General features: G+C 49.7%; 1 protein-coding gene across 1 annotated transcript in view; it reads right to left on the bottom strand.

Annotated features, from left to right (window-relative positions):
- Nucleotides 1-2,580: 2,580 nt before the first annotated feature.
- The window catches only part of HS1BP3 (HCLS1 binding protein 3), an 81,257-nt gene continuing 60,092 nt past the window's right edge, over nucleotides 2,581-23,745 (bottom strand). The window contains exon 7 of the mRNA XM_035273118.3: nucleotides 2,581-6,329. Within this exon, the coding sequence (XP_035129009.2) occupies nucleotides 6,311-6,329 (19 nt within the window). The 3' untranslated portion in view covers nucleotides 2,581-6,310. The remainder of the gene's footprint in view (nucleotides 6,330-23,745) is intronic.

Here is a 23,745-nt window from a genome sequence, read left to right as displayed (position 1 = left end):
AAGTAGAGTCCCAGCTGAAGGCGGCAATGACACCATTCTTGGCCCTTAGACAACTTGGCCCTTCCCTGGAGGCTCTCGCTGCCAGCTCCGCATACCACCTGTATCCCGAGGAAAGGTGGGTGTTTTAAGGAACATGTTCAGGCCAGAGCCTCTGGGAGGTGAATGAGGATAGATGCCCAGCCAAGAATCTCTTCAAAGCTCAAGGGGAAGGAAGAGAAGAGAGAGGACCACCATTCACCGAGGGCTGGCCATGAGCAAGGCATCTGGCATAGGCAATCCCCATGTGGTCATGAGAGCCCTGGGAGCAGTACAGGGCGCTCGACAGGGGAGGAAACTGAGGCTCAGAAAGGTAAAGTAACTTGCTCAAGGCCAGAGTCCCTGTGTATGTGGCTGTGACTCTGGAGCCATGCTCTGTACAAGCCGGTGGGGTGTACATGAAACATCAACAATAACAGCAATGACCAGCTTCAAACATTAAAAACAGCCTCATTTCTGAAGGCTTTTTGTTTCTGAAACCTCTGTTGAAGCCAGGCAAGTGGAAAGTTTGACCATGTCTCCTCCTGAGCCTCACAGGCTGAGCCAGGTCTGTCACTGAAGCCCTTGACTTCCATCCAGTTTCAGGTCAGTCCTCCCTGGGAGACTCCTCATGTACTCATCTGGGGGCTTCTCTTGAGTCCAGGAAACTCCATAGAACACAGCTGAGGCTGGGCGGCCACCAGACACGTGCTGTGTCCAGAGAAAACAAAGTGGGGATTTCCCTAGGTTCCATGAGCACAGGGACCTTTTCCTCCAGGCTGGCTCCAACTGAGCTGGCTGAGGGATGGGGGCAGCTGCCCAGCATCTACAGAGTTCGTCCGGTAACTATCTCAAGGCCAAAGCATCCAGCATCCTGGCTGTTTGTGGGCGGTGAGCTTCCCAGGGCTGCGAGGGACAGGGCTTCCCCAGATCCAGCCTGGTGAGATCATCTGCCATTTCAGGCTGGGCTGAAAGATCCTCCAGCACAACAAAGCTGGGCCCAGGAGATATCCTGCATGACTCATCGGTGGGCCGCGCATCAGGCACTTCCGGCCCTCAGAGAAACCAGACACAGAGAGCCATTGTTTGCCTCGGAAGCTGCCCCCCGGCATAGCAGGCTCAATGTGGTCATTTGTGTTTTCTCCCTAGTCCTCCATAACCCATACTCTTTCTGGGAAGTGGGGGCCCACTGAGCTGCCTGGGACTCTGTGACAAGAGGGAAACCATACCAAGTTACCCACCCACAAGTCCCATGGGAATACCCTCGATCCAGGACCGGGCCTGGCTGGGAAGCAGAAAACCTGGGTTCTGGGCCATGGTTTAAGTCTCCAAGACTCATTGATTATTACGTCTTCATTTTTCAAACGGAGAAAATCATTCCAAAAAAACAAGGCTGTTGTGAGGATGACCTAAGGTAAAGCACATAAAGTCCCTGGCTCAGGCCTTGCACCTGCAAAGGCTCTGCATGTGATCTTTCCTTCCCACTTCTCTCTTCCTCCTGGCTTCAAAATGTAAGTAAAAATGTTTCGTTTCAACAGAGAGACAGCTGTGGATCTGTTTCTATCCTAATCTGCAGACTCTTATCTAAGTCAGAAACTCCCTAAACTCACACCCACAGTCTACCCAGAGTTTGGCCTACACACAGGGACACAGCCCTAAGTGGGCAAGGACTGGAGCAGGGGGCACAGAGCCTGGTGGCTGAGCTGGGCAGAGCCGCAGATATAAGCAAGCAGGACTGAGGGCCTGCCCCTGGGTTTCAGACAAGCTGGAGGCCTTTAGAAACTTCCAAGGGGGCAGGGGGAAGCAAAAATTAATTTGTTAAAAGGAATCAAAGGTTATAAAAAGAATTCACAGAAAGGGAAACCTAAATAACTAACAAGTTCATGAAGAGGTTGTCAACCTGGATAGTTATCAAAGAAATGCAAATTAAAACAATGAGATAGTCTTTTACACTCATGAGATTGGCAAAAATTACCAAGTCAGATAATATCAAGTGCTGACAAGAAAGTGAGAGTGAAAGAAATCCTTAGGAGCTGCTGGTGGAAGTAAACACCCAGGCAGACAAGTGATGAGCAACCTGGAAGTTTTTCTTGAAAGTCAATAATTAAATTCAGTATGCATGGACTGTGTGAACAAGAGTCCCATGCCTACTGAGCTCACCCCATGGATATTGGTCCAGACCCAAGAATACCACTGCTGAAGCAAGGATAGAACTGCTGAAGACACTGTCCCAGGTCAGTGTCCCATGCAAATGCCAGCTTGTCAGGCAGGCACTCCAGGCAACACCCTTCCCAAAGAGCAGTCTCTCTTCACCAAAACTTGGACCAGACCCCAGTGCAGGCTCTCACACTGGCAGAGCTCCAGTCCTCAGTCCCAGAGGTTGCCCATTGCCCAGGTGCTCCTTCTGGTCTGATGGGGGCTTTGGATCAGGGTTCTGATCTTGGAGCAGTCAGGACATCCACTCCCTCTCCAAGCTGCAGTCTGATATTCTGAAGCCTTTCATTTATCTCGTTGTCTGTATTAGTGTTCTATTGTTGCATTAAAAATTACCACAAACTTAGCAGCTTAAAACAACACACATTTATTTATTTATTTATTATTTATTTTTTGAGACAGAGTCTTGCTCTTTCGCCCAGATCAGAGTGCAGTGGTACAATCTCTGCTCACTGCAACCTCTGCCTCCCAGGTTCAAGCAATTCTCCTGCCTTAGCCTCCCAAGTAGTTGGGATTACAGGGGTGCATCACCACTCCTGGCTAATTTTTGTATTTTTAGTAGAGATGGGGTTTCTCCATATTGGCTGGTCTGGTCTCTCAAACTCTTGACTTCACATGATCTGCCCACCTTGGCCTCCCAAAGTGCTGGGGATTACGGGCATGAACCACTGTGCCCGGCCAACACACCTTTATTATCTCACAGCTTCTGTGGTTGACCTAGATCCTCTGCTCAGGGTCTCACAAGACTGCAATTAAGGTGTCAGCTGGGCTGTAATCTCATCTGGAGGCTCAAGTGGGGAAGAATCTGTTTCTACCTATGCACTTCCTTGCAGCTGTATGATGGTGACCCTAGCTTTTCTACTGCTAGTTGTAGGCCACCTTCAGGTTCTAGAGGCTGTCTCTGGCCCTTACCCAGTGGGCTTTTGTGAGACAGCTGCTTCTTACTCCATCAAGCCTGCAAGGTGAGGCACTTGACTCAGGAAGAACCGTGTCCCTCTTACAAGGGTTTTCAGCAGATTGAGCCAGGCCTGCAAAAAATAGTCTATTTTTATTAACTCAAAGTCAACGGATTTGGGGCCCCAATTACATCTGCAAAATCCCTTCACCTTTGCCAGATTCTGTTGGCTAGAAATAAGTCACAGGTGCCCCCACATTAAGGGAGGATTTATACAGGGTGTGATCACCACACTGTGGGCTGCCTTCACAGAGGTGAAGGCTCCCATTCTGCTGAAAAGAAAGTGAAGCCACAGGCAGTGTAGAACAGCCTTGAGAGACACAGCCTCCTGTGCCCAGAGCCTCTGGAAGCTCAGCATAGCCTTCCAGGATTCAGAGCTTCCATAAAGAGGGCTGACATGGATGGAGCTGATACCTCTACTGTAGATATACAGTGGGTGGCTGAGAGAGATTGGTAGGGAAGAGATGTCCTCAGGGGTGGGCCTCTTAGGCAGCACAGATAAGTGAGGGAGGGGTGGGGGTAGCAGGATCTGGGAGTGCCCTGCAGATGTCTCATGGCGGGAGGCGGTCATTGAATTCCTCTATTTCCAGCTGAGAGATCCCCAGAGACAGGCACCCCTCCCCCTCCCCATCATGTCAGCCCATTACATCATGGTCTCTTGCTCTGTATCCGCATCCTTGTCATCAGGGGACTCCACCCACCCTCTCTCCACTGGGGTTTCACAGGCACCTAGGAGATCAGCTAAGGGGCAGCTGGGATGGCACTGCATGTCCCGACTGAGGGACAGTGGGAGGATTGTCATGGTGCAGACGTGACCTCAGCTCACTGGGCTCAGCTCATCCTGCTCCAGGGAAGGACAGCATCAGACAGGGACAAACACCCACTGTGCTGGGCCTCCTCTTTCCTGAGGGGTTCAGACCCAGACAGGGACCCTCTTGGCAGGGTCAGAGCCGCCAGTGCCTACAAGCCCATCTGCTCCAGGCAGGCCAAGAGGAGTCCAGGTCCTCTGCCACGTACTAGGCCCTGGACCTGCCTCCATATACTCTGGGCCTACCTGCCACTCAGCCTAACCTGAGAGCCCAAGCCCGCCCTGTGCCCAGAACCAAGACCTCAGCCACCCCAGCCTCTCCTCAGCCCTGAGCAAGCAGGGATGCTGGAGCAGGCATGTGCCATCCACGGTGGTCCCTCACTTCTGAACAACCCTTCTGAGCTGTCCTGAGCTGGGTTCTCAGTCCCAGGTTATCTCATTGCACTTCACCTTCCGATGCCATCCACGGAAACTGGCTTTGGCTAGCTCACATAGAAAAGGATTCTAATGAAAGGATATGGGGCCACTCACTGTGTTATCAGGAAGGCTGGAGAGCCAGGCAGGAACCAGGGAGGGCGCAGCTGGATCTCACCATGCGGGGGGGTGTACCAGGACCTGCCACCTCTGGAGGGACACTACTGGATTCCTGAGTTCCTGTGGCCCCACCAATTCTATGCACCTCTCCCTGAAGCCTGGCACCACTCCTTCCAGATTCAAAGTTCAGAGAGAAGGGGCCAGTGGGTCAAGTCCATGTCACATCTCTGTAGATGAGGAGTGAGGACAGGGCACCAGCCCACATCATCTCTCATGGTGGGAGGATGTGGGCTCTCCTCCGTCCCTGTGAGTCCCCCAATAGAGGAAGGGTATTCAGATGTTGGGTCTCACTGTGGCCCCCAAACCCTCAGCGGAGCCCCTCATCATGACACCTGGGGCTCGGTACTGCCAGTGCTCAGTGGACTATGCTGTCAGGTCATATTCTCCCTGACTGGTCTGAGATCACCTGGGAGGCAGGTCACTCCTGGGACTTGGCCAGCACAGCACCTGTGCACTGTCACATATATGGAGATGGCATTTCCTATCTATGTCCCATGGCTCAGAGTTTCCGAATTTCACCATGTTTGGTGCCAGGCTCACAGGCATAGGCATAATTAGTGTTTTCAGCCTCCAGCAACAGGACCACCCTCAGAGCCATTCGACATGGGATTTCTTTTGTGATTGTAAGAGATTCCTCATTAAATTGCTTTGTGGCCCTGAATGAGGACACAGGGCTGTGTCCCCAGAGACTCCCTGGCCTAGGCTGGGCCAGGTGGGATGCAGATAGTGTGGAGCTCCGCTGTGCTGCTTCTAGAAAGCAGCCAGTGTCCCAGAGGCTGTGCTGGAGAGGCCAGTAGGCCAGGACACCGTGGCCCAGCCATGCTCGCAGGAGAGAGGTGTTCTCTTCGTCCTAGGTCTGGAGGCATCTCTTCCTCCCACTGCTCAGGGGCTGGGCTGGGGAAGGACTGGGGTGTGCTAGTCCCACCACAGTTCTGCTCCAGCCTCCTGCCCTTGCTGACTCAGCCTGCCTGCCCCAGCTGTCTGAGCACTGAACCTGCACATGGAATGGGGGCCATTGTGTACCCCTTCTGCCTCTGCACCACCATCCCCCCAACTGCCTAAGGCTGTACGGGTCAGCAGGGGAGGAGCAGAACCAAGAGGTGGCAATGGCAAGATGTGGTTTCTGCTGGAGCCAGGCCAGACCCCTGACTCTCCTTGAGAGAAGCAGAGGCTCATCCAGGGCTTCCTGGTTTGGTCTGCTAACTGCTCACCTTAGGAATTTGACCCCAAGTGAGGGGATCCGATTGCACATTCCTGAAGCCTGAGTCATTCCTGGGTCCTGCGCAGGCTCAGGAATGTGTTTATGCTCACGGGCCAGCCGGAGGGACTCACACACCACGTGTCTGTTCACTCTGGATTTGGAAGAAATGAGGGCTCTTCTCAAGGATAAAAGGGACGAGGTGGTGAGATGCTGCAGTATGTGAGCCACGGAGGAGCGGATGAAGGGAGGGCTGGACTCAGGCTGGAACCAAAGCCTTTGGCTTATGTAGAGTTGGCTTTAACTTGCTCCCAAGGGACAAAAATGGAGAGGGGCAGTCCACACAGGGCAAGGTACTTGCTCCTTCATCACCTCCTCCCACTAAGGACAGCCTTCGAAAGGGCATGGCTTGTAGAGGCTCTGGCTGCTCCTGGCTGCCACCTCAGAGCCGTGGCTGTGGATCTTAGCTCCTTCTCCGACTCTGTCCAGAGCCCTCTGTTGACAAGTTCATGGTTCTCATCTAGGTCTAATGTGGGCCTCTGCAGCTGTGGAGAGAGGTCACAGACACAGCTCACATCACTGAGGGTTTTACACATGTAGCCATATTTGCCTGGGATAATCCCAGGTTACAGGTACAGTGATCAACAGTGCCTCCTTTTACTCTCAAGAGCATCCCAGTCTGGAAGATAACTGTTTGCCTTAACTCTGCAAGCATAATTTAATCCCCACAACACACTACAGGAAGCACACTGCTAATAGCATCATTTTCCGAGGAAGAAACAGAGGCACAGAGAAGATAAGTAACTTGCCCAAGTCACACGATTGGCAAGTGGCAGACTCTGAAATGCAGGAGCTCAGCTCTTGCCTTCGAAGCCGCTTTGCTTTGCCACAACATCAGATTTCCTGTTCTGAAATCCACTTCCTGATGCTTTGAGGACAGAGAAGCTGATATCTCGAAATACCAGAAAAATAACGGTGAAGATCCTGCAGTGATCTCAGCTCTCCTCTCAGCCCCACACTTGGCCATTTTGCCTTGTTCCTTTCCCAGGTGACAGTGTGCACAGTACCATTCACCGGCAGCAGCAGCCCCATCATGTGATGAATACACTCCATCATGCCTACTGTGTGCCACGCGCGCCACAAGGCACTGTGCCGTGTGTCGTCTGATTCTGACACAACCCTGCACAGTGGGTGTTGCTCCTCCTTTCATGGAAAGGAGACCCCTAGAGCTCACACAGCTGGGGGGAGGCAGGGCTGGGGCTAGAACTCACAGATCCCGGCTTTGAGCCTAGCAAACACTCTGCAGTGCCATACACGATGACTGCACTCCCGAGGCCCAGCCACAGACTCCAAGGTTCCAGTGGCCTCATGGCAAGATGCAAGAGGCTAAACCCATGTGTGTGGACTCACAGGCCTTCAAGGCACCTCCTCCTCCAAGGAGCCTGGACTGCACTGCCCTTTGAGGGGGTCTGAGGGACCTTCTCAAAATGTCTCACGATGCAGACACATCACATTTAAGAGGCTTTTGGACAATGTTTTTATGTCTCTGGCGGGAAAGGCCAGACATCTTTCAGAACAGAGCATGGCCGCTTTGAAGCTGGGGAAGGGGCTGTTTCTGAAGCTCAAGCCTCCCCCGTCCAGTTTCTCCGCTCAGAGTCATCTCAGTGTGAGAGCCTCTTCCCACCCCAACACACCGGCCTCTGGGGAAGAAGAAATAAAAGCAAGTGCATTCCAGATGTTCCCGGGAAAATGGTATTTGGGAAAAGGATGTTTGTTTAGAATTTACCAAAAATAGAGAGCCCAAAAAGAGGAAAAGGCAACCTTTTGACCCACTTAAAAAGCCATTTCCCGGGAAGGACTTTCTAACTAACAATGTCACAAAAAGAAAAACCAACAGCATTGACAGTATAATAATATTAAGCTTTGGTACATTAAGAGCTTCCAAAAGCAAAAATTAAGCAACACACATGGAACAGTTACCAAAATGACGACATACGAGAGTGCATCAAATGATTTTTAAATAAATCCATCAAAACCTTGTTAGGAAAACAGGCAAAGAAAACCGGTAATCAACCAAGGAAGTTTAAAATGGCTTAATAAGTAAGAATATTTGTGTTTTGTTAGCAATCGTATACGTTATAATTTTGGAATACCATTATTTGACCTTCAGATAATAAGACCGGCTTGGCTGGTGTTACCACAAGCTGGTGCAGACCATGACAGCAGCCCTCTCAAACCTGGGCTGAGGCTGGCATGTAACTCAGGGGCAACATTTTTGGAAACATTGTGGCAACACATACCCAGGATATTTAACAACAAAACCAAAATGTCTCAAAATTTTCTCTAAGGAAATAATGAGAAATTCAGACCAAAAAATTATGTACAAAGATGATCAATAAAAAGGGGGTGTCAAATAGTAAAAGTCGCAAGCCCAGATATTCTCAGAGGAATAAATACATTATGATATGTCTGTATGATCATAGGATATAGTCATTTCAAATGGTCTTTCTGAACACTGTTTATGCAAATGAAAAGAAACAAAAGTGAGAAAAGTAGGCTGCAAAGCGTACGAGCCCAGTCTTAGCAAGCACGTGTAGATGAATGAATGACATGGCCACGTGGAAACATAATGGCCATCAACCATGCCCATCTTTGGTGGGGAGAGCAAGACCCTGACAGCATCCCCTGCTCTTCTGAGGATGGCAGGGATGCCATGAGACCACTTCATGGGTTAGAGGATGGAGGTGAGGCTGGGAACCTGGGAGGTGTCTGTGGAGAGGCTGAGGGGGACAGGGCTGGAGAGCAGGATGTTTTGTTTCACCAATGGCAGTGGCCCTGGTCCCATGGTAGGTCAGTGGCCCAGAAAGTATCAGGGACCATGGATTAAGAATCAGACCACTGTGACAGGCACAATCCAAGTTGTCAGGAGCTGTGGGGAGCCTGACCACTGAGCCCAGTGTCTTGGCAGAGGGGACATAATGCGTGGGCAGCTCTGTCCTGGGAAAGAAAGCTTCTCCCCGCCTGAGCCTCTAGCCCTCTTCCACCAACCATCTGGCCATCCCACAATCTCCTCCACCCAGGACACGGGACACCCATCCCCAGTCCAGGACACAGGACACCTATCTCTAGCCCAGGACATAGGACCCTTTCCAGTCCTCGGGGGCCAGCCTGTGAACACTAGGGCACCCCAAGCTGGTCACCAATGGAAGTGGACCTGTCTTTCCAAGATGTTTAAAAAGAAAAAAAGACCGAAATATATTTTATATAGATGACAGGATTAAAAGTGATGTTAATTGTCTATGCTTTTCTATATTTGCACAATTTTCTATATCAAACATATCTCACTTCTATAACTGGAACAAAAGTAAAGGCTACTTTTAAAATAATATACATGCTTTTATTTCATATTGAAGAACAGTGTCTTCTGAATTATTCCAAGCCAATTTTATTTTTATTTTTATTTTTATTTTTTTTACATGTTCATTTTAGTTTTGGGGGAAAATGTCCATCTCTGATATTGGTGTTAAAATCTACACAAGTTATTTGAGGTTGGGTTAAATATTTTTCTTTTTCTTTTTTTTTTTTTTTTTTTTTTGAGGGAAGAAGAGAGAAAGAAGGGTAAAAAAAGAAAAAGAGAGAAAAAGGAATATTACTTCATTCCTAAAATGGGTTTCAATAATGGCCGATCAATATTATGAGTGTTTAAAGTGGTTAATGCATATTTTATGTGTTTAAAATGGAGACCTCTATTGTGTTTATTTGTTCTGGCTCTGAGTTCAAGTCCTGGATATCGTTATCAATTTGTTGTCTCGTTGAATCTAAATCTCATTATGGGTCTTATGTATCTGGGTGTTAAGATCTCTTATTGTTACATTAATCCTTTTACCCTTGCATCCTTGTAGCTTTGAAATCTATTTTATTAAGTGTGAGAATTGCAACTCCTGCTTTTTATTTATTTATTTTTGCTCTCCATTTGGTTGGTGAGTTTTTTTCCATCCCCTTGTTTTGAGTCTTTGTATATCTTTAGATATATCATTAGATTTTGTGGCTAATGTATATTTTGTGTGTTTAAAATGGAGAGCTCTATTGAGTTTATTTGTTCTGGATCTTAGTTCCAGTCCCGGATATCGTTATCAATTTTCTGTCTCGTTGAATCTAAATCTCATTATGGGTCTTATGTACCTGGGTGTTAAGCTCTCTTATTATTACATTAATCCTTTTATCCTTGTATCCTTATAGCTTTGAAATCTATTTTGTCAAATGTGAAAATTGCAACTCCTGCTTTTTATTTATTTATTTTTGCTCTCCATTTGGTTGGTACGTTTTTTTTTTTCCAACCCTTTATTTTGAGTCTATGTATATCTTTGGATATACCGTTAGATTTTGTCTGTATCTTTTGATTGGGAGATTTGGTCGATTTAAATTTAGGGTTGCTGCCATTTGATATTAACTGGCAATTTTGTCCTTTTGTTGATAAAAATTCTTCTTTATGTTAATGCTCTTTACTTTTTGGTGTATTTTTAGAAAGGGTCATACTGGTTGTTCCTTTCTGTGTATAATGCTTCTTTTAGAAGTTCTTGTAAAGCAGGCCTGGTGGTAATAAAATCTCTGAGTACTTGCTTGTTCCTAAAAGATTTTATTTTTCCTTCAAATGTAAAGCTTAAATTGGCAGGATATGAAATTCTGGGCTGAAAGTTCTGTTGATTAAGTATATTGAATATTGGCCCCCACTCTCTTCTAGCTTGTAGAGTTTCCATTGAGAGATCTGCTGTAAGCCTAATAGGCTTACCTTTATGGGTAACTTGATCTTTCTCTCTGGCTGCCCTTAATATTTTCTCCTTTGTTTCGATCTTGGTGAATCTAACGATTATGTGCCTTGGGGTTGGTCTTCTTGAGGAATATCTTTGTGGTGTTCTCTGTATTGCCTGGGGTTGAATAGTGTCCTGCTTTGCTAAATTAGGAAAATTTTCCTGGATAATGTCCTGGAGAGTATTTTCCAGCTTGACTTCATTCTCTCCGTCACATTCAGGTACACCAATCAAACGTATATTAGGTCTTTTCACATAGCCCCATATTGCTTGGAGACTTTGCTCATTCCTTTTTATCCTTTTTTCTCTATTCTTGTCTTGTTTTGTTTCATTAAGTTGGTCTTCGACCTCTGATACCCTTTCTTCTGCTTGATCCATTTGGCTGTTTAAGCTTGTACATATTTCACTAAGTTCTCGTGTTGTATTTTTCAACTCCATAAGTTCATTTGTATTCCTCTCTGTATTGTCTATTCTTTTCAACATTTCATCTAACCTTTTTTCCAAGTTCTTAGTTTCTTTACATTGGGTTAGAACAAGTTCCTTTAACTCCCAGAAGTTTCTTATCATCCACCTTTTAAAGCCTACTTCAGATAATGGAACACAGTCCTTTTCCATCAGGGCTTGTTCCGTTACTGATGAGTCCTTTTCCATCAGGGCTTGTTCCGTTGCTGATGGGTTCTGATTTTGAGTATACTCGGCCTTCTCAGGCTGTTTTTTTCCCTTCATTGTAGATGAACCGCCTTTCTAATTAGGTTTCTGAGTCGACGTCCGACTTATTGATTCCCAGTGCTGGGATCCGAGCAACACACTGTGGCAGCCTAAATAGCAGCAATAAGACTGATGGCGCTCTTCTGCCCGGGAATCTCTGGTCTGGCTTCCCTCTTGAGTCCGCAACAAGCGGCTCTGACTTCCAGAGCTCCAAACTCCAGTCAGTAGGGGAAGCGGTCCCGTTGGCTCTGCGTGAAGAGCTCCTGCGCCGAGACGCCGGCAAAACCGCTGCGGCGGCCACAAGAGTCGCGCTGGTGACCCATAGGGCTCCTCCACTGGGAATCGGCTGATCGGTGAGTGACGAAAATTCGTCTAAAGATGTGGCGTTGTCTCGTTCTCTGAGCTTTCACTGGGAGCTACAATCCTGAGCTGTTAGTGGTCAGCCATCTTGGATCGATCTCCCCAAGCCAATTTTTTTTAAGACGAAGTCTCACTCTGTTGCCTGGGTGGGATTGCAGTGGCATGATCTCAGCTCACTGCAACCTTTGCCTTGTGGTTCTAGTGATTCTCCCACCTCAGCCTCCTGAATAGCTGGGATTACAGGCACCTGCCACCATGCCCAGCTAATTTTTTGTTTGTTTGTTTGTTTGTTTGTATTTTTAGCAGAGATGGGACCATGTTGGCCAGGCTGGTCTCAAATTCCTAACCTCAAGTCATCCAACTGCCTTGGCCTCCCAAAGCTGATTTTTCTGGGATTACAGGGGTGAGCCACCACACCCAGCCTTTCAAATCGATTTTTCTGCTGGCAGCTCACAGGGCCCCATGGTTCCATTTCCCTCTGGGGAGCACACATCAGCCACGTGGGAGCTTACAGCCCCTCTGCCCTCCTCTCGAGCCTGTCAGTACTATCTCAAAAAGCAAGCTCTCCAAAAGCCATGTGAGGTAAAGGCACAGGACATCTCTACTCAGAGGGCTTGCCTGGAGTCCCCCTAACCTCACTGAGGCCTGTCCCCAAGGTCCCAGGCTGAGGCAGGCTCAGCATTCTGAGAGCCTGACTTCCTCGGGGGGAGGGCTGCCAGGTGGAGGAAGCAGGGCGTTCATGACCTCCATGTCTCATGACCTCCAGTGGGGACCAGATGCTGACCACTGAGGCAGCAGGATTGGCCCCAAAGTCACCACTAACCCAGCACTGGTCTCTCCATCCCTTCCATCTGGGCATCAAACTCTCCCCTTTCTGCTCCCTCTTCAGCCTTAGCCTTGCCCTGGAGACCACGGAATGGATCATGAGCCCTGCTTCGCATGGATAGGTGCATAGATTTGTCAGCAATGAGCAGGTCCCCAGTCTGAGCCTTCACTTCGCAGGATAGCCCATCCCGAGTTCAGCCACTCCTCATGGTCACTGCCAGGGCCTTCACCATCTGACACATCCTCCTCTGAGCACCCTGCAGGGTGCCAATGTCTCTCTGAAACTGCTGTCAAGGGCTCTGACATGGGGAGGCCTCCAACCTCCCTCACTCTGGACACTAAACATGACCTAAGGGCTGAGCTTTCCTGGGTCTCCCCACATGTTCCCGGTCACTGAGCTCTGCTCCCCTGTAGGCTGGGTGGGCACTGCCACAGACTGCTGGTCCAGAGATCAGACCTGGCACCAGATGAATCTGAAAATCGACTGAGGGACAAGACTCCCATAAGTGGCAGCTAGCCAGTGAGGCTGGACAACCTCTGGGTTGTCCAAGGGCCAGGATGGCTGTGTTATCAATAATGTCTCTTGCAGATCTAAAAACACCAAGTTCGGGCTGGGTGTGGCACCAAGTTCATGCCTGTAATCCCAGCACTTTGGGAGGCCGAGGCAGGCGGATCCCCTGAGGTAGGGAGTTTGAGACCAGCCTGACCAACATGGAGAAACCCTGTCTCTACTAAATATACAAAATTAGCCAGGCGTGGTGGCGCATGCCTGTAATCCAGCTACTCAGGAGGCTAAGGCAGGAGAATTGCTTGAACCTGGGGGGCAGAGGTTGCAGTGAGTCGAGATCGTGCCATTGCACTCCACCCTGGGCAACAAGAGCAAAATACCATCTCAAAAAACAACAACAACGACAACATAAAAACAACAACATCAAGTTCTAGGGTGATAAGCACCCCAGCCCTGAGATTCAGAGGATAAAGAATTCTAAGTGGCTCAAACCCTAAGGCACTGAGGTGTGTACCAGACCACGCCCCTCCAGAACGGGGCTGCTCTGTCTGCTGTTTCTGTGTCAGGTCATAGGGAACGCTGGAAGCTGGAGACACTTCTGTGGGTCCCAGAGTTTTTTCTAGAGAAACTTTCCCTGTAATGGTGGTGAAGAGAGTGGGAAGGGCCACAAGGCGTGTCCTCGAGTCCCGGAAGCTGAGCTGGCTGCCAGCACAGCAGCCCCTGCAGGGAGGCCGAGGCTTACGGGGGCAGGAGGGCCCTCAGGAGGAGACCAAGCCGAGCTTACCCTGCACAGCCTCCCTGGAGTGTGTGGCCACCTGTGAGGACAAAGGCACAGCCTGACCATGGGCCAGGCCCCCAGAGCAGCACCGGCAGTTCCTCAGCCTGCCTGCCCTGTTGTGCTTGGTGGCTCCTGTGGCCGACATGCAATGCAGAATGTTCTCAGTGTCACACAGCCCTCAGGCCCCTACCCCTGTCCAGCCCAGCAGCTCTAAGCTGGGGCAAGCACTGGAGCAGGCTCTGTCTGCTGGTCCGGAGGGCCAGGAGGCAGGGCCGAGAGTTGCCTTAACCATGAGGTTAAGGATGGGCAGGAACCTCCCCAAGGCCAGCATTCAAGGGCTCTCACCTTCCCTTCTCCAGACTCCTCTTACACTGACCCGGGCCTTTGCCAGGCCCCACCCCAGCCCAGGTGCCTCCACTGCACCTCCACCTTGCTACTCAGCACTGAGTCAGGGCACAGGTGTCAGCTGTCAGGCAGGGGACCTGGAGACTCGGATCCCACTGCAGGGAGGAGGAATGTCCCTGGGTGCTGGACAGGGTCTGACAGTGGCAGGGCTGGGGAATGGCTGCCTTCCTCTGAGCTGGGAGCCCGGTGTGGAGAGACTGGGCAGTCACACACATCCTGTCATCACCCCTCCTGGGATTTTGTCACCAAAACGTGTGTGTGTGTGTGCGCGCGCGCATGCATGCACTATATGTATAATACTCTCCATTAACCTCTTTGCTGCCCCACAGGAGGGCTGCCGGGAGGGGCGTTGTTCTAGTGCTCTAGCATCAGGGAGCCAGGGACTGGATGGCAGGGGCTGCCACAGGCGGACTGTCCCTAGAAGGGAGCATGGACCTCCCTCCAGCCATGCAGCCCTGCATGAGGGGAACTGATTCTGCCCTCCCCTAGAGCCCACCCACCAGATCACACACCTACACAATAAATGGCCTCCCCCAAGGCCTGGGACGGGGAGCCTTGCAGCTATAGGACCCTGACTCCTCACAGCTGTCAGGGAACGGGAGGATTGCGGGGAAGTTGGAGTGGGGGCAGTTGAGGCTTTCCTGCCTCATATGAAGAGAGAGATGACGCTGGACACTCCTGGAGGTGCTAGGAACAATAGGTCCCAGTGGCTCTCAGTTCATTGCTGTGCCCAGGAGCCTGGTGAAGAGTTAATGCTTGATTAACATCCAGAGTGAATGAATGAAGGAGGCTAGCATGTTAGAGACCACCCAGGCCTCAGCAGCTCTCGGGCTGCCCATGCTGGAGTCACCCCACCCTCCAGGCAGGCAGAGGGGGCTGCTGAGGCAGAGGCTGTGGGCCTTCAGCACCGGTTCTTCTGTCTGAGTGGTTTGCACCCCTGGGCTCTGTGTGTGTTCTTTGGTGCTGCCATGACCCCAGACTTGGGCCTAATCCTCATTCGCCACTATCTTCCCCACTGCCTTCCTGGATTCCAAGGCAGCTGTGGGCTCCACCTCTACCCAGCTTTCCAGGGTCTCAGGGAGACCGGCGGTGTGTGAGGGGCATCCTCCATCTGTTCTTTGCTGAGGCTGGAGGCACCTTCTATCACGGAGTGCACCCAGCCTCTCAGGACTGTTCTGTTCTGCCAAAGGATGAAGGGACCCAGTGCCTGTGGGGCCTCACCTCACTCCCTCATCCCAGAGAAGCCCCTCGGCCTCACTCCCCTTGGCCATTTCTTTTCCCAGTTGTTGCTGTGTCAACCTCACCAGGTCACTTCCCCATACTCCACCTCCTCCTCACGGCCTCGCCCAACCCATCTGACAGGTCCTCACATAGGCAGAGCTGGACATGTGGGCTGGGACAGGCTGTGCAACTGGGCCCATATGAATTTCCACAGATCCAGAGTCAACCCGGTGTGGATCCAGTGAGAACGTATCCAGGAAACACCTGGGCAGCTGAGCCAGGCTAGACACCGAGGATGCCAACTTTGGCAATCCTTGTTGGAACCTGGAAAGTGCAATTTATTGTCTCCACTTGGCATTGGAGAAAACCGATGCTCAAAGAGATGGACCTCCTGGACCTAGGGCAGAGAGCACAATCTGGACTCTGCACGGACTTGTTTAGGTGCTAAGATTCCTATTCAGTCAAGGGAGGGAATTCAGAAAACTGCATCTCCCTGCTTTCCTGTCCAGCCTTTGTCCATCAGGCTGCCCCAGTCCCCATGCTGTGGCAGGAGCCCCAGTGATGAGCACTGCAGAGCCCAGGGGACGATTGCCAGCCTCAGGCCAAGACAGCAGGGCAGGCTGCTGGGAGGCCTGGAGCCAGCCAGCCAGGCCCTGATAGCTTACAACTGCTCCAAATGCAGGAGGCGGAATCAGCCTGCCCCAGCCACTGGAGAGGGACGCCTCCATCTGTGCCTGTGTGCCTGGGGTGCCGCCAGCCCCTTCCTCCACGGGAGCTGCCAAGGAAAGAGCCCTTTTGTCATCTTCCAGGCAGAAACAGCCCTCCCATGGCACTCTCCCTGCATACTCCAAGGCCTCGCTCCTGCTTTATGGAAACAGGATTGGGTCTTGCTTGAACCCGTGCACCGCCAGACCACAAAAAGCCTCAAACCTGGGTGTGGCCACCAGCACCACGAAGCCACAACCACTTGGATTCTGGGAGCCCCGAGACTTGGAAGTTGCCCATGACACCAAGACCAGGTGTTTATTGTCAAAGTTCTGGCTGACCACACATGTTGCTGACACTTTCTGTCTCTCTGGAGCTCTGAGAGACTTGTTTGTGTGTCTGTTTGTTTGTTTTGAGACAGGGTCTTGCTCTGTCGCCCAGAGGCCAGAGTGTAGTAGCACGATCTTGGCTTGCTGTAATCTCTGCCTCCTGGGTTCAAGTGATTCTCGTGCCTCAGCCTCCCAAAAAAGCAGACATGTGCCACCATGCCCAGCTAATTTTTGTATTTTCAGTAGAGATATGGTTTCACCATGTTGGCCAGGCTGGACTTGAATTCCTGGCCTCAAGCAATCTGCTCACCTCTGCCTCCCAAAGTGCTGGGATTATAGGCCCAAGCCACTGCACCTGGCCTCTCAGAAACTTCTGAGAGTTTCTGACCAGCAAACATAGCCACAGGTGGCTGCATGGGGGAGGCTGTAAAATCTGATGGTTCAACAACGTGTCCTGTGGATGGTCCAAGGACAGAGCAGCCCCAGCATCCAGGCCAGAAAGCTGGCCCTAGAGGAGGTTGGTTTTTATCCTGTGCTTCTAGGCTGGAGTGAAGGTTTCCAGGAGGACACCTCCCTTGGTCACACTGTTCTCCCGAGCCCCTCTCTAGCATATGCTCCCTGCTCCCAGCCCCAGCAGGGTTGCAAAAATTAGCCAGGCATGGTAATGCATGTCTATAATCCCAGCTTTTTGGGAGCTGAGGCACTAGAGAGAATCGCTTTGACCCAGGAGGCAGAGTTTGCATCACAAAATCCATCACAGCCCCCAGGTTTCCTCAACGGATTCCCCATCTGGCCATCCACCTCCCCCGCCCCACCCATTTCTACCTCCCTTTCAGGCTTGTCCCTTTCTTGTGACATCCTCCATCCATCACTCTTTCTTTTTCTTTTTTTTGTAGACCTTTCTTTGATGGAATTATGCTTCCTGATCTTGTATGTAAACTCAATTTATAACTTACTTTGGACAATAGAATTTGATCAGAATGAACATTTATTATTTCTGACCAGAAGTTTGAAGAGATAGGACATGGCTGGAAAACTAGTTTTGCTTTATTCCTCTAACACATTCCCTTTTGTCACCATGACATTAAATAAGCGCATTTCTTTCTTTCTTTCTTTTTTTTAAAGAAAGAGAAAGAGAAAGGGGGAGAGAGAACGGGAGTCTTGCTCTATTGCCCAGGCTGGAATACAATCTAAAAATAGGTATTAAAAACCTCTTTTATGCTGATAATTGTGTTTAACAGCGGAGACAGGAAGGAATAAGGGAAGAAAATAACAAATAAACAGCCAACCAATATTTGGTTTAAGTCTGTAAAATGCTATGCAAATGCTGAAGAGTGATTTACTTCCAAGTATGTAGTCACTTTCAAAATAGGTGTAATGTGATACTGAAAAAAAATGTATGTTCTGTGGACCTCGGGTGAAGAATTCTATAAATATTCACTGAGTTTACTTGTTCCAGGTCTGAGTTCAAATCATAGACGTCCCTGTTAATTTTCTATCTCATTAATCCATCGAATATTAACAATGTGGTGTCTAAGTCTCCCGCTATTATTGTGTGGGAGTCCAAGTCTCTTTATAAGTCATTAAGAACTTGTCTTATGTATCTGGGTGCTCCTATATTGAGCACATATTTATTTATGATCATTGACTCCTGTTGTTGCATTGGTCCTTTTACCATTATGTAATGTTCTTCTTTGTTTCTTTTAGTCTTTGTTACTATTAAAGTCTATTTTGTCAGAGACGAAAGTTACAACTTCTGGGTTTTTTTTTTTCCTCTCCATTTGATTGATAAGTCTTCCACCAACCCTTTGTTTTGAGTCTTTGTGTGTCCTTGCTTATGAGATGGATCTGGATATAGCATGCCGATGGGTTTTGACTTTTTATTCAATTTGCCTGTCTGTGTCTTTGATTGGGGCATTTAATCCATTTAAATTTAGGATTAATACTGATGTTTGTGAGTTTAATATTGTCGTTTAATGCTAGCTGGCTATTTTGCCCATGAGTTGATATAGATTCTTCATTATGGAGATACTCTTTACCTTTTGATAAGTCTTTGGGATGACTGATACTGGTTGTTCCTTTCTGTGTATAGTGCTTCTTTCAGAAGTTCTTATAAAGCAGGCCTGGTGGTGATGAAATCTCTGAGTGCTTGTTTATTTGTGAAAAATTTTGTTTTTCCTTCATTTATGAAGCTTAGTTTGGCTGGATATGAGAATCTGGGTTGAAAATTCTTTTATTTGTGGATATTAAATGTTGACCCCCACTCTCTTCTAGTGTGTAGGGTTTCTGCTGAGAGATCTGCTGTGAGTCTCATAGGCTTCCCTTTATGGGTAACCTGACCTTTCTCTCTAGCTGCCCTTAGAATTTTCTCCTTTATTTAAACCCTGGTGAATCTAACAATTATGTGTCTTGGGGTTGCTCTACTTGAGGAATATCTTTGTGGTGTTCTCTGTATTACCTGGAGTTGAGTATTGTCCTGCATTACTAGGTTAGGAAAGTTTTCCCCTGAATAACATCCTGAAGAATATTTTCCAGCTTGGATTCATTCTTTTCATGACATTCAGGTACACCTATCAAACATAAATTAGGTCTTTTCACATAGTCCCATATTTCTTGGAGACTTAGCTCATTCCTTTTTACTCTTTCTTCTCTAATCTTGTCTTCTCATTTTATTTCATTAAGTTGGTCTTCGGCTCTGATATCCTTTCTTCTGCTTGATCAATTCAACTGTTAAAACCTGTGCATACTTCTCAGAGTTCTCATATTGTATTCTTCAGTTCCATTAATTCACTTATATTCCTATCTAAATTGTCTATTCTCATTAGGATTTTGTCAAATCTTTTTTCAAGGTTCTTAGTTTCTTTACATTGGGCTAGAACATGTTCTTTTAACTCACAGAAGTTTCTTATCCACTTTCTGAAGCCTAATTCTGTGAATGGAATGCACTCGTTCTCCATCAGGCCTTGTTCCCTTGTTGATGAGGAACTGTGATCCCCTGTAGAGGGAGAGGCATTCTGATTTTGGGTATTCTCAGCCTTTTTAACGCTGGTTTCTTCCCGTCATTGTAAATTTATCCACCTCTCATCTTTGTAATTACCGACTTTCAAATTAGGTCTCTGAGTGGACGTCCAACTTTTGATTACCAGCGCCGGAATCAGAGCAACCCACTGCGCTGGCTAAAACAGCGGCATTAAGATTCATGGTGCTTTTCCACCCAGGAATCTCCAGTCTGGCTTCCTTCTTGAGTCCCTTTTTCAATCAGCTGAATAGGCAACTCTGCCTTCATAGAGCTCCAAACGTCGACCAAAAGGGGACCGAGTCCCATTTACTCTGCACCAAGAACCGCCACGCCGGCCACAAGAGTCGCACTGGTGACCCGTGGGGCTCCTCCACTGGGAATCTCCTGGTCCGTGAGCAACAAAAATTCATCTGAAAGTGTGGCGTCCTCTCATTCTTTGCGCTTTCACTGGGAGCTACAATCCTGAGCTGCTAGTAATCAGCCATCTTGGATCTCTCCCATCCATCACTCTTTCTAGCCATCAGTCACCTGCATCACCGGAGTGACTCTGTGACCACTCTGTCCCTGCCCGGCTCAGACTTCCCTACACAGATCTGGATGATCCTCTAAGCCCAGGAGGATCCTCTAAGCTCCTCCACTCAAGATCTTCCAAGGGCTCCCCATCAGGATCATTTTCCCAGGGCAGCCAGAGCAAATGACCACAAACTGGGTGGCTTGAAAAGTCTCCTCTCACAGTCCTGAAGGCCAGAAGTCTGAAATCAAGGTGTCAGCAGGACCCCGCTCCCACAGAGGCTCCTTCTTTGCCTCTTCCTGTTCCTGGCATTCCCCCACTGGTGTCAGCACCACTCCCATCCCTGCCTCGGCCTTCACATGGCCTTCTCTTCTCCACTGTGTGTCTCTTACCGAAACACTTGTGATTGGATTTAATGCCCACCTGGATAACACAGGATGATCTCATCTTGAGATCCTTAATTTAATTACATCTGTAGATGATTCCTTTTCAAAATAAGGTCACATTCCCACATTCCGGGGGTTAGGATGTGAACATGACATTTTGGGGGAAACAATTCAACCCATGATACCATCTCTCTAAGGAAAATCCCAGGTCATTACTCTGTGCTTCAAGGCCCTTCAGGATCTGGCCTCACCCCTTACCTCCAACCTCCCGCTGTCCACCCCATCACCCCGATCTCCAGCCCCATCCCCCTGATCTCCAGCCCCATCCCTTCTGTCCCCCTAGCACACCATGCTGTTCCTGCTTAGGGGCCTTGGCAGGTGCTGGCCTTTCCCACAAGATCCACATGCATCCACCATCGTCAGGTTTAGCTGATCATTTGTTATGGCCAGGCCCTCCCTGGCCACGTTGCATAAACTTGCAACCCTCCTGGAACACTCCCTCTTCCTCACCTGCCTTCTCTCTTCCCTACCACTCATCACCATCACACGCGCCTGCTTCTCCTTTATGTCGCTCATTGTCTCCCCTCCCCTAGGCCGCAGGCATGCTTTGTCAGTTGTGTTCACTACTGTGTCCCAGCGGCTAGAACAATACTTGACACTAGTCAGCCTTGGCTGAATGAATGAATGAATGAATGAGCAGGAGTTTGCCAGGCTGAGTGCTGAGCTACCAGAAGCCTTTGCAGACACCCCCAGATCATGTGGCCCCACCTGAAGCTCCTGGTGCACCTCGATTCTCACAAGGCCCCCACACTTTAGCCTCAGGTGATCGTTTTTCAAGCCTGACATGTTGGCTCAGCAAACACTCCCTGTGCCCACATCATGAGTCACCCGAGGCCCTTGACCCTTCCTCCCACATCCTTCCCCCATTTCACCTGCTCTCACCCTGTGTGCACAGGGAACTGTATATGAAGGTCAGGCCTGCCCTGCTGCCCCTGCTGGTCTCTGGGGCTGCCACAGGGATGGAAGACTGGGTCCTTCTGATGCACCCAAGACTGGGATATGGACCCGCAGGGCAGGCATCGAAGGAATGTACAAGGGCTGCCCCAGGGCCTGCAACACTAACTGTGAGGGGTCCCCCAAAACATTCCTGATGGAAACCACCAGAGCCTCCATTTCAGAAGAGGAACTCTGGTTTCTTGCCATATCTCTGCTGCTGACAGGCTCTGGCTCTGTGACTTGCAGAAGGTCCCTTCTGCTGCTGCTCCCCAATTTCGTCATCTCTAAATCTGGGCATCGATCCCATCGGCCATGGCTACAGTAGGTTGCATCTTACACAATTCCAACTCGGATGGCTCTGGCTGTGGCACTGGGTTGAGAAGGATTCTGAGTTTCAACCCAGGTTCAACAGGAAAGAAGGGCAGTGATCCATTAGTGATGGGTGCAGGGGAGAGCGAGGGCCCAGGTGTGCTAAGGCTGGGGTGGGTGCTTTGTGAGTGGGCTTTGGACACCACATCCACGTGAGTCTATGGACGCCTGATGCTAGAGAGAAGATCCTAGGGAAGGTGAATGGGTCTGACATGAGTGGCTGGTGGCATCACAAAGCCGGTCTGAGTTTACTTTGGTGCGTCTGAAGCAGCTGGTATGGCCTGCCTGCTGGGAAGGCTTCAATGACCCAGTGGAGAGATGGCTCCTTCCCTCAGCTGGGGTTCAAGTCACAGGGCAGTTAGGAGAGAGCCTTGCTCTATGTTTTGTCTCTCAGGTGGCCTTCGCGCTTGGTGGCAGAGGCTGACCTCTGGCTCAGGATTTACAGCAACAAGGCTGGGCTCTGGCTGAATCTTGCCAAGTGCCCTCTGAGACTCTCAGGAAGTGAGGTCCCGTCTCAGTCCTGTCCAGCTGCTACAACACAATACCATGGATGGGGCGGCTTAGAAATGGCAGGCATGTACTTCTCACAGTTCTGGAAGCTGAAAGTCCCAGATCAAGGTGTCAGCAGCTTCGGTGTCTGGGAGGGCAGCTCTCTGGTTCCTAGATAGGGCTGTCTTGCTGTATCTTCATGTGATATAAGGGGCAAGGGAGTTTTCTCAGGCCTCTTTGATAAGGGCATTAATTCCAATCAGGAGGGCTCTGCCCCATGCCCTAAGCTCTTCCAAAGGCCCCACCTCCCATACCCTCACCTCACTAGTAAGGATTTCAACATACGTGTTGTTGGGGGTACAGAAACACTCAGACTGTAGCATCTTCTCAGGACAGACATGGAGCCCGGCACACCACTTCCCTGAACAGGGGAGACATGCTTGTAGCCCACACAGCTGGATCAGGGAGTGGAAGCTTTGGCAGCCTTGGGAGAAATCACCCTAATGTGATATGGGCCTCAGTTTCCCAGCTGTAGGTGGAGATCACAGCAGCTATCTCCTTTTCAGGCTGGACAGATGGCTGTGTTCTGCAGAAACACCATGGCGCTGGGACAGAGCTATGTCTACCCACTGGAAGGGGCATTTTTTTTTTTCTAATTTGCACAAACGTGCCCTGGGGACTACTAGCAGCCCTGGGGTTCCAGGTCATGCATAGAAAACTCCTCGCCAGGTACTCAGCAGGAGCAGAACACCATCCTCACAGTGGCTCCTGCTCTAACAGAGGCACTGAGGCACAGAAAGAGGGAGACATTCCCCTGAGGCAGCAGGAGGGCTTCCTGGAGGAGGGAGGGTTTTGCTGGGCCTTACCGGTCCTGGAGCAACCAATGATTCTGGCCACAACCTACGCATGCCTGCCTGCCTGCCTGGCTCACCGCCTCCAACTCCACAAAGGGACTGCAGCCTGCTCTGTGCTGCGGCCCTTCCTCAACATGGCTGGTTTCTTCCCTAGGTCTATATTTGGTTCCTGCTGACTCTTCTGTGACATAATGCAAACGAGACTATAGACAACCAGCTTCAAAGCCAAGAGTGCCACTAGCTGGACTTGTCTCCACAGTCCCCTGCTGGGCAGGAAAGTGGGCAGAGGTGGTGGTCATGTCACCTCTAAGTGGCCAAAAAAGGTCACGGTCAGGAGGCAGAGCCTGAGGCTAACCAACAGGAGCTTCCCACATGGCTGATGACAGTTTCTCAGGTTCTTTCTTAATCACTCGGACCTTAGTTCAAAGCTGTCCCTGTGTGGGGCCTGGAATTTAAAGCAGAGTGGTCCAGGGCTTGCCTCCTGCCCTGAGGCCTTTCCACCAAACCTAGGGCTCCTTAGGACACAGTAGCTTGAAAAGTGCTGACCCACAGGATGTGACTCAAACTGCTAAAGCTCTCACAAGTCTCCCCTCCTTCCCCCTGACTCGGCTCCCATCTCACCTCTGGCCATACCAGACCCCTCCGGCTCCTGCCTTGGCCCTTTTGTATTTTGGTAGTAGCTGCTTCATC

This window comes from Callithrix jacchus, chromosome 14 (assembly GCF_049354715.1).
Source record: "Callithrix jacchus isolate 240 chromosome 14, calJac240_pri, whole genome shotgun sequence".
Lineage (NCBI taxonomy): Eukaryota > Metazoa > Chordata > Mammalia > Primates > Cebidae > Callithrix > Callithrix jacchus.
The sequence above is the reverse complement of the archived record's forward strand: the minus strand, read 5'-3'. Positions and strand labels throughout refer to the sequence as shown.